At 33.1% G+C, this 11658-nt stretch overlaps 2 protein-coding genes across 4 annotated transcripts in view; both read left to right on the top strand.

Moving 5' to 3' along the window:
* The window catches only part of LOC124493440 (semaphorin-2A-like), a 69966-nt gene extending 61033 nt beyond the window's left edge, over positions 1-8933 (top strand). For 2 of the 3 annotated variants that reach the window (XM_075732121.1, XM_075732120.1), the window contains 10 exons: positions 2544-2606; positions 4449-4559; positions 4846-4945; positions 5037-5201; positions 5375-5496; positions 5576-5684; positions 6157-6835; positions 7546-7883; positions 7960-8069; positions 8145-8933. In XM_075732121.1, coding sequence (XP_075588236.1) covers positions 2544-2606; positions 4449-4559; positions 4846-4945; positions 5037-5201; positions 5375-5496; positions 5576-5684; positions 6157-6835; positions 7546-7883; positions 7960-8069; positions 8145-8186 — 1839 coding nt within the window. In that variant the 3' untranslated portion in view covers positions 8187-8933. Of the gene's footprint in view, positions 1-1687; positions 1944-2004; positions 2245-2543; positions 2607-4448; positions 4560-4845; positions 4946-5036; positions 5202-5374; positions 5497-5575; positions 5685-6156; positions 6836-7545; positions 7884-7959; positions 8070-8144 lie in introns of those variants that run through there. The other variant, XM_075732122.1, reaches the window with a different exon arrangement.
* Gr64a (Gustatory receptor 64a) lies at positions 8838-11646 on the top strand. Its single transcript, XM_075732123.1, has 7 exons — positions 8838-9021; positions 9084-9422; positions 9471-9698; positions 9772-10060; positions 10131-10832; positions 10885-10974; positions 11056-11646. Exons 3-7 carry the CDS (start codon positions 9604-9606, stop codon positions 11200-11202), a joined length of 1323 nt encoding a protein of 440 aa, XP_075588238.1. The 5' UTR covers positions 8838-9021; positions 9084-9422; positions 9471-9603; the 3' UTR covers positions 11203-11646.
* The last annotated feature ends 12 nt before the right edge of the window (positions 11647-11658 follow it).

Consider the following 11658-nt stretch of genomic DNA (forward strand, 5'->3'; position numbering starts at 1 on the left):
CATTGTGTGAAAGTTTTTTGTTGTAAAAGTTTCACTGATTCAAATGAGAGAGAAAGAGAGAGAGAGAGTGAGATTAACCGATACAACTTGTCAACACAATACACACGGCTAACATATTGATGAGAAACGAATGAAATCGACTCATCTTCATTGTTCATGTTGTAATATCCGAGATAAAGTGTTCCGAAAAAAAGTTTCTGAAAAAGGAAAAAGAAAAAACAAGTTATCGTATAATAAAACTTTTTTCTTTGTTTTACACGAATAGGATGTTTGTCGGTGTGTGTGTAAATCAAATATTTCAATGTTTCTCGATCTTAGAATTCGATGTTGATACTTTTATCTGTTTGTTCAATGTCCGGTCTGGTTTATGTTTTGAACATTGGAAACATTGCTTCATTTGACATTTTTCCATGCATTTCAGAATTCTACATTACAACAATTTACCATTCGTTGATTTTCTTTTCCGTGATTCTGATCATTTTCTTTTTTTTTCGCTTGAATCTTTTTCAAAATCGATTCTTTGCATCGATTTTTTGTTCACCCATTTTCTATTGGTATCTGTCTGTTTGTTTGTTTGTTTGTTTGCATCGATAAATACACACACACACACACGGCGGCCGAGAAGAATAAATAACCGAATTGAATGCCGGGTCGATTTCTTCTTGTTTTTCTTCACTTGCAAATGTTTTGCCAATAGTCATTCTTGTGTGTGTGTTGACATATTCGATCCAAATTCGAGGATCGATTACAGGCAAAGGATCTTTCCACATTCTCATAACAATAATAATCTCAGCAAAGCAACAACAACAACAAAAAACAAGAAAATTATTCCATTTCAACATTGAAATTGATTCGTGCTACATAACCATCATCCATTCCTGATTATGACAACAGAAACAAAAAAAAAAACTTCATGAAACTTTAATCATATAATAAACAAAAAAGAAATGAGTGAATGGTAAAGACCGATATCTCGTTTATATATTTTTATGGAACGGTAATTCAATTTCCATGTTCATCATCAAGTTATTTTTCAGTTGATTCCGATGTGTATGTACCGAAGGGTCCTTATCTTATTATTTTGGAAACATTTTTTCATTTTTTTCTCTTATTCTCTCGCCAGCACACACACACACACACACACATAAACACATGGACAAGTTAATTAGACCTACACTACTATTAGTGGTGAGCGAGATAGAGAAATGAATTTGTTTTTTTCTTTCTCTCTGTTGAATGATAATCGTTGATGTTTGACTTTAACAACAAACTGGATAAAAGAAGAGGGTATTGTGTTTTTTTTTGTTGCAGTCAACTTTGGATTCATCCACACACACACACAATCCAGTTTAACATTCCGGTAGATGTGAATGTTATTGTTGCTGATGATGAGAGCCATTAGTTTTCCCTATCCAATCATGATGATGATGATGAACTTTTTTCCCTTTAGTTTTGCTCTACATTGTTCATTCACAATGTGATTAATTTATGATTTTTGTTTTTCTCTTGTCTGTCTCAATAATGATGATGATGGTGATGGCGATGGTGATAAGCAAGCAAAGAAAAAGGAGTAAAATGTGCATAGGCTCACTGAACTGTTGTTGTCCATGAATTAAACAACTATGACTATGACAAAAAGAAAAATTGACTAACTATCATTGATGATGATGATCATAATAAGCAAAAAATGAAAAACGCTGGTTCGCAGTCTTTTTTTCTATCACATTTCATTGTTTCGATTCGGCATTTTTTTTCTCTAATCAAAAACGCCTTCATCTCGCATAGTTTCTATGTTCACATTCTGTACTGAATATTCTGACGTGTCAAGATTCTGAAAATGAATTGAACTCTCTCTCTCAAACACACACATGCAACACCGAAATTCGAAATTAACTGAAAACTTAAAGCTTAGCTTATTTTCCTGTCATCGTCATCAGTCTGTAGTAAGTTTGTGAAAACACAAAAGAGTTATATTCTCATTTTCATTCAATTTTTTTTGTGCAGATCCAATTTGTTCATTTATTCATTTTTACCTTATCAGCAAATTAACAATCTCTGTTGTGTGATAATATGCGGCCAAAACCAAAGAACGATACAGGATATTCATTGTGTGTGTGTTTGTGTTTTAATTTATTTTTCATATTTAAGCTTATATGTCATCCAGAAATTTTAAACCGTATATTTTTCGATAATTACAAACGCAATATATATGGGACCAAATTGATACAACTAACAGTACAACATGTAATGTACAACGTGTGTCTGTGTGTATGCTCACTCAGATGTAATGTAATCCATTGAGAACCAACCAGGAGTCTCGACCATCAATCAGATTAGACTATGGAATTTTTTTCGGTTCGCCGATAGATAGATAATGTGAGAATCTTTGCCAGACGTCCATCATGTCATTTGTGTTGCAACGAGAAATCTAATTTCGTAACGTAGATTGGAAATTCTTTCTTTCTTTCATTTTATTTCAATTGTAATTCTAATTCTAATTCTCATTTTCAATTTGTTCTCCTTTTTTTCCACATCCATAATAGTTTGATTCGATAAAATTGAATCCACAAAGCATATCAAGCTGTATAGCCAAAGGCAAATCCGAGGTAAGTGTCCACCATGTAATGTTTTCTTTCTGTTTCGCTCAAAAATCATCACATTACATTATACATCAAATTTTCATTCATCATCATCCGTCGTCGTCGTTGTCGTTGATTTCAATTAAAAATCCGAATGAATTTTCCACCATCATCATCATCATCAACTAAATCGTGGCATCATTTGGGTTAATTTCTCTTCCACATGCAGTTGATGAGGATCATTGAGTGAAAATGAAAATTACCGACGCTGATGATGATGATGATGATGATGATGTTCATCATTATCATCATCATCATCATCAAATCGACATTAAAATAAATAAAATTAGTTCCACCAAGAGAGAAAGTTGATGCCAAATTTTCATATGGCCTCTAACCATTTTATTCTTCTCGGTTTTTTCAAACATTCCACCGTTAATGGTAAAAACATATTGAACAAGGGGAAAGAAAACGAAAACCGGAAAAACGAACAAAAAGCATACCATAAAGACATTGTCAGAAGAAGATAATTTACATTTGAATTCGAATGGCACATTCATTCATGTCTTATGTTCGATTGGAAAGAAAATTTTCTTCACCCGGAAAAGAAATTGGATTGCTGCTTTAGCTCACAACTGAAAACGAAATTTTTTTTTGATTTTCAATCAATTCGTATGTGTGTGTGTGTGTTTGATTTGTTGATTTTTTTCCATTTTCGTTTTGTTTGTATGCTCTGGCATAGCCGTTCAATTGATTCATTCATTTATTATCATCATCATCACTGTATTACACTTGAATTGGCCCGAAGAAAAAACGAAAAAGAATCGTAAAAGGCGTCAAAATCGATTCCAATGTGTAGGCGCCAATTGTCTTTGATGATGATTGTTCCTTTTATCCTTCTTCATCTTCTTTTCTATTTTTTTTCATTCAGTTCTATCAGCGAATTTTCTTCACATACACAAACAGGGAAAGAAATGATAATAAACTGCCAAACGAAAACGATGACGACTGTTAAGTAAGAAAAATTAAGTCCCATTCTTTGGTTTTTTTGGGGAGAAAAGATTTTATACCAAAGAAAAAAGCACACACACATCGCTTGTGTCTGTTGGGGCGATTAATCGAAAATATAATAAACCACGTTTGATTGCTGCTGAATGCGCGCTTCCAGATTGTCAGAGTCGTCATCAGTGAATCTTTGCCCTTCGACCAGTATCATAATAGGCAATCGAATGGAAACGAAAAGGAAAAAAATTCTCGTCAAGATAACACACTGCAATCCTGGAGCCTTTCGGTTATTTCTTACCGAATGTGCGATCTTTGATTTGGCTGTGTTGTTGGAACAATAACAATGTTTTTCATTTTTTGTTTCCTTTTTCTCCATGAAAATGGTTGTGAAGAAAGTGGTTTTTGCATCGGTCGGCCAAGCCAGCTTGGATATTGATTTTGACAATTTCAATTTTCGTTTTCTGTTTCTATTGTGTGTGATACACTCGTCGTCGTTTTCAATATTTTTCATTCACTCACTTAGATATTCGAACATCATGGGTATTTGAACTTCAATTTTTTGGCGATAATAAGACTTTTGGGTTCCAAATAAAATGAAATTTTTTTTATTAATTTTAAAACCAAAAAAAGAAACTAAACTTTAATCGATGAAAATAGAAATAAAATTCTCGGATGGATTCTGCAATCTATTGATTCTGAGCCCGTCGGCGATGGCGGGCTTTCCACCCATTAATCCGTCGATGATGATGTTGAGCGCATTTTCAAGATCATTTTCTTCAGAATTTAAAAAAGGACACAAAATACTGACTTTATTTATTTTTATTTTTATTTTTTTTCACCATCATCATCATTGCCATGCTTTAGCTTTATGATTGCCGTAATCATATCCGTGTCATACAACCGATTGGTACGAATCATGATCGTTTCTATGTATGTGGCACGAATGCACACAATCCCAAAGATTGGATCATTAACGTAAGTCTTTTTTGTTCATTCGTTGAAGAAAAGAAAAAAGTTTCAATGTTTGTTTACGATGAACGAAAACCCATTTGGTTCGTTCGTTATTCGTTGACAAATCAATTTTCTTTTTTTTCTTTTTCTTTAAACTGGTAAAAAAACGATTTAAAAATATTCCCAACCGTCCCATTGATCGATTCTTTTATTTTTTTCATTTTTTCTTTGTTGAAATCTCAATATTTCTTCAATTTTCGCAAAATCGATTCTTTTAAAATTCTTCATCATCGCTCCATAAATGATACAGTCCAATTTGACCGTATCGAACGAACCATTACCTGGCATCGGTAGCGGTATCGCTAAATGTCCATTCGATCCGGAAGATAATTCCACTGCTATTTGGGTTGGTAAGTAGTTTTTTTTCGATTTCATTTGCTTTTTTCGGAATCATCATTTTTCCACTCTCTCTCACTCAATATATTATCATTTTTTTTGTAGAGAATGGCAATCCTGGTGATCTAGCCGGCCTTTACAGTGGTTCAGTGGCCGAATTTACCAAAGCTGACACTGTCATTTTTCGTACCGATCTTTATAATACAACATCTATGCAACGAATGTATCCATTCAAGCGAACTATCAAATATGATTCCAAATGGCTTGACAGTATGTATCTTTATTCTCCATGTTTGTTTGTTTGTTTGTTGATATTTCTATTCATTTAATATAAATTATCATCACAATATCTATTGATTGAGCTCAATTCCATTTTTCCAATCACTAATATATAACCATTGTGATTATTGATCATATTTTTTTCTTCTATTTCTTCCTCACAGAACCCAATTTCGTTGGATCATTCGATATTGGTGACTATGTTTATTTTTTCTTTCGTGAAAGCGCCGTTGAATATATCAACTGTGGAAAGGCAATCTATTCACGAGTAGCTCGGGTTTGTAAGGTATGGTTATCACTTATCAATCATCTGAATCAAATTGCTGACTTTATCATTCTTTTTTCCACACTCATCGAATAAATAGCGAGATACTGGTGGCAAAAATATACTCAACAAGAATTGGGCATCATTTCTGAAGGCCAGACTTAATTGTTCGATTCCGGGTGAATTTCCATTCTATTTCAATGAAATCCGTAAGTATCGTTTTTTTTTCTCAGACAAAAATCTCAATTTTTAGCCACCATTAAGATGTCACAAGACAGAAACAAATCTGATTGTGTGTTTATCAGTGATAAGACACCTGACGATGCTTTTAACAAACGAAAAAATAACATCGCCATAGCATTGCCAAAGATTCGATTCATTTCAACTGCAGATGCCCAATAATTTATATCTTCGCAACATTGGAATTTTTTTTGAGCCAATAAATTAAACCATCAGACACACACAAACTCGAAAGAAATAGTATTTTGTTTTCTTTTTTTAAAAAGAAAATTTAATGTCACCTCAAAAGTATTAGAGTAAAGAGCTCTGTTATCAGTGAAAAGAAAGAAGAATTATATTAATTTGTTCGGCATTTATCTTGATTTCAAATGTCATCATCATTTGATAATTGACTATTAATATTGCCCATCTTTTCTCTCTCTCTTTCTCTCTCTTATACAGAAAGCGTTTATAAATATCCGGGTGATGATCGAAAATTTTACGCCGTATTTAGTACATCGACAAACGGCCTAATGGGTTCGGCCATTTGTACATTTAGTTTGAACAAAATTGAAGAAGTTTTCTATGGAAAATTCAAAGAACAATCAACATCATCATCTGCATGGCTACCGGTTTTATCCAGTAAAGTGCCCGAACCAAGACCCGGAACATGTGTTAATGATACTCAAGTATTACCCGATTCTGTGCTTAATTTTATTCGTGGTCATCCATTGATGGATTCTGCCGTCGAACATGATAATGGAAAACCCATTTTCTACAAAAGAGATGTCATCTTTACACGAATCGTTGTCGATCGGTTAGAAGTGGATGGCATACAGTACACAGCCTATTTTGCTGCCACCAATAATGGTCTCGTTTATAAGATCATCGAATGGTATGATCAGTCTGGCCAGGTTCATTCGAATCTGGTCGATGTGATTGAAGCGACCGTTGGTGAACCAATACGAGCCATTGAAATATCTGCTCGACATAAATCGCTTTATATTGCATCGGATTCAGTGGTCCGGCAAATCGATTTGTTTATGTGCAAAGGTCGTTATGAAAGCTGTACCAGGTGCATTCAAGATCCTTATTGTGGCTGGGATCGTGATCAAAATGAATGTAAACCATATACCATTGGGTTAGTATCACTACTCATTTATTCTCGTTTCGATCCCTTTTCCATTTTACTCATTCATATTCAATTCAATGAATATGAATATATATTGGTTACGCCTATCCAATACATTCGATTGATTTGAGCTTGCATCCTGTCTATCTATCGTGCCAATTTATTATAATACATTCCGATGGCATAGAAATGAATTGATGGTAAATAGCATAGCTTTGAACGAACAAAAAAAAATAACGATAACGATAACAAATGGCTGCAATTATTGTTATGATTGAATCGTTTGTTTTTTTCTCTTTCTCGGTTATTGGTTCTATGGTTCGACACCATCTATCTATCCTTGTGGAATAGGAATATTTTTTTTCTTTCTAAACAGAAATAGAAATTCTTCGGTTCACTTTCCTTTTTTGCATTGTAATCGATCCTGATTTGGCACATGAAACAAATTATCTATCCCCACAAAAAAAAATACGACCGATGGATTGAAGTGTCGAGATTAGTTTTCTTGTTCCCCCCATTTATTTCGATCTGTGAATAGTGTAGTTGGGCGCCATACCATTATTTATTATTATCATCATCATCATATTATTGGTGAACATGATTGTTACTTTGATTCTTATTCTTATTATTCTTTTTTGTTTGTTCTCTCATTTTTATTATTATTGCCAATCAACCAAACAACGAATGAATGAATGAATGAATGAATGACGATTACACAGATTGATGCAAGACATAATGAATGTTACGGCTGGGATTTGTGATAGCACTATTGAGCATAAAATAATGAAAGTCAATTGGGGACAAAGTATTCATCTGCCATGTCAGATACATAGTCCGGACGTTTCGACTGTCATACAAACACAAGGTCCATTGAAATGGTACTATTTTCGTAGTGATAAATCAAGCGGTTTTGAAGTGTATCCCAAACGTGATAAATATGTTCACACTTCGGATCATGGCCTCGTTATATTGGGCGTTACTGATCGTGAAACAGGCCGTTATGATTGTCGCCTTGGATCGAATACATTGTTCAGCTATACGATCAATGTGGATGCAAGTAAGTTGTTGATTATTATGATTATCACCAAACATTTCTAACATTTATCTTTTCTTCACCTCTATCAATCAAACAGAAACTTGTTCAGCGCCAAATGAATCGGAATTTCGTAAAATATATTCAGACTGGTGTCATGAATTTGAAAAATATAAAAGTGCAATGAAAAATTGGCAAATTAAACAATCGGTTCGTATTTTACTTCATTTGAATTGTTCCATGTGACTAATTATCAATTATCAATTATCAATGTTTATGAAATAGAAATGCCTTGTAAAACAACAACAAAATCATTTGAAAAAATAATCAATGCTCAATTCTGGTCAAACTCTTCTTCCCTTTTTGTTCAATCATCAACGATGATCAATTATTGAAGCAGCATCTATGTATAATCTGCCTGTGATAATCTGATCACAAACAATTTGTCATCAATTTGTTGTTTGTGATCCAATCTTTTTTTTCACCAATCAATCAATCAATTCAATGTACAATATAGCCTTGATTCCAACATCACATCCACTGTGTACAATCATAGAACACAACATGTCCACTCACACACATTTAGAAAAAAATGTTGAATATTTTTTTTCTCATTCGAAAATTGTTTGTCACTTTTGTCAACTTTTGTTCGTCATCGATCATCATAACTAAATAAATAAATTGTTATTTTGTTTGTTTATATCATCATCACTTAATTGATCTTTTTAATTATTAATTGCTCTTGTGATAATTTGAGATCATAGAGATGGCAGAATTCTGTGATTGATTGATCAATTGATCAATTGATTTGGATTTTGGGACAATTTTTTTTTTGTAAATATAAATCAAATAAATCAAATTATCACAATTATAATTGTAAAAATTTCACGCGTACTTATTCTATGTATTTCTCTCTCACCTGTACTTGTAATTGATATATGATTGTATTTGTCTTGTTTTTTTTTGTATCTGCTGTTCCATCCATCCACTCATTTGATGAATGTAAAAATCTAAAAATTTTTTCTCTGTACAAAAATGATAATGAAGAAACGAATAAAGTTTTTTTTTACAAAATAGACATTTAAGATATGTTGATGATCACGATCATCACCATGGTATTTGTGGTCGTCTGCATGAGACAAGAAAAACAAAAAAAAAACAAGTTTGAATTTTACCGATATTCTTATCTTTTTTTCATACACTGAATTTCGATTTTCTTTCCAGGTTTCAATGGGGCTGAAATTTTTAAAATGCCTTTTTCAAATATTCTCAACTAAAAAACAATTATTCTTTCCGACAATGGATTCAAAAACTTGGGTTTCGTTTTCGGCAAAAATTTCGATTAGATATTGCATGCCAGATAATGTCAAACATTAAAAAAATCGAAAATTTCTTCGAAAAAAGTCATATGAATATCGATTTTAATTTTCATCTGTTCTACTGAACCAAGAAACCGTAATTTCAATAATTTATTTTTGTTTTTTTGAAAAAAAATTCAAAATTCAAGTTTTGGAAACCAAGGTATCCCAGTCGACAATAACAACAACAAAAGAAACAGAAAAAGTACGTTGGAAAGTAAAAAACTTAATTTCAATTTTTTTCTCGGTTCAGAAATTCTGGAACGATATATGTGCACTGCGAATAGTTTTCGCTAAACGCTGTCGCTGGTGGTGGTTGTGTTCCGATCAAAATTGTTGTTGGTTAACATTGTGTTTCATACATCTGAATCATATCTTTGTTAATCATGGATCAAATGAAAGGTTTCAATTCGCAAATGCTGAATCGAGATGCATTCACCATACCGAAATTGGCATATGAATCCTATTTTAAAATATTCGGGTAATTTCCATTCATCACCATTATGAAACAATTGATTGGACCATAATCTGTGTTTCTTTCTCGAATTTTCTAGCCTAATATCATCTGGCCTAGACTTCGGCCAGCGTTATGGCCCAGTTAAACAGGATAAAACATCGTCAAATCTAAAACGTTTCTATTGTCAATTCGTTTGTTTATTGTTATGGTTCTTTGCCATTCGTAGTTTTGTACTAATGTTCATCGGTGATCGTGAAATTCAATTGATGATGGGCGATTTGACTGGATTTTGGAATGATTACCGAATGTATTATCTGATGCCTACATTCTATTATTCATTACAGACGGCCATCATAGCGACAATTTTCTTGCGAAACGAAAGCGAGGTATTCAATTGATAGCTTGATATGATGTAAATTGATTGATTATTGATGAAAATATTTCAACTTTCAATAGTTGGCCTGGCTAGTTCCATTCATATCGGTGAAACAGATGCAAACAAATTCGATACGTACAGCCAAGTACGATACGAACAATCATGAACGGCGAACTCAGATAACGATCATAATGAACAATCTGATTGTATTGATTGCTACCGGTATGGTTGCCATGCTTTATTTGCTTACAGCCTATGAGAATATGGATGATACAACTTTCAAAATGTTCTTGCCATGGATTGGCATACAAGCTGTTTGGATATTCTTCATGACTGGAATCAATATGTTTACAATGACCTATTTCAATCTGGTCTGTTTAATTCTATCCAATCGTTTCAAACAGGTGTGCAAAGATATTGAAGCATTGGCTGAATCCGACCCTGGACCATTGGGCAGTAAGAACAATGCATTGTCAACGTTGTACTATGAACATAATGAAATATGCGAATTGGTCGATGAATCGAATAGCTTTTGGCAATCATTCATATTTTTCAACTATCTATGCCATATTCCTTGCAATTGTTATGCATTGTATAATCTATTCTTTGCTGAATTCGATGATCTATTGGCCATTGTTACATGGACCGTATTCCTCCACACTATACTATTCTTGGCATTCATCTCATTATCGGCTGCCGATGTATCGGCAGAAGCTCATAGTCCATATACAGCGTTGCATACATTGTCATTGCTTCAATTACCAATCGATCTTGAAGTTAACGTAAGATTTTTTTTCCAAATACTTTTCAAACATTTTACAATGTATTTTATAGATGTCAACATTTTTGCATCGTGTTCGTGGTCCTACCATTGGTTTCTCTTGTTTGGATCTGTTTGTCATAACCAATGCTAGTATTTCAAATGTAAGTTGTTATGTAATTCATATGTGGAGATGAACAAAATTAATAACAATTTCATTTCATCCTGAACAAATGTTTAAACAGACAATCGCTGCTGTTGCTTCATACTTTTTGATTGTTGCCGATTTCAGCCGATCAACTGCAGCGGCAAATGCTGCAGAAAAACGTGAAGAAGCGGCCAAAGCAGCATTGAATTTGACTACAACAGTTGCACCCCCGGTCACACAATAATTTGGAAAACGAAAACAAAATTCCAAATTCAAAACCGGTTCACTGGATAACAATTATTGATATAACAAGCTTATTATTATCATCACAAATCACAAATATTAATTACAACACACTAAGTAGTACTAGTAGTAGTACACAATTAGATTGCACCATATAAACAAAGCAAACGATAAAAAATGTCAAATCAAAACAAACCAAGCAAAAAAATTAATCACAATTTCGATTATTATTACCAATTATCAGTATCAATATCGATCGAAGGAGTATTGGAAATCATTTATACTTTTGATAAGATAAAAATGATTCTTGAATTGTTGTGACATTGCTCTATAAATCGAAAAGAATGAAAGAAGGAATTTATTTATTTATTTATTTATCCATGCGTATGACCGACAAAAAATATATACTTATTCAATTAAAGTGTCCGATTTCTGTGTGTCTGAATTTTTTTTTGTT

Source organism: Dermatophagoides farinae, chromosome 6, assembly GCF_024713945.1.
Source record: "Dermatophagoides farinae isolate YC_2012a chromosome 6, ASM2471394v1, whole genome shotgun sequence".
Lineage (NCBI taxonomy): Eukaryota > Metazoa > Arthropoda > Arachnida > Sarcoptiformes > Pyroglyphidae > Dermatophagoides > Dermatophagoides farinae.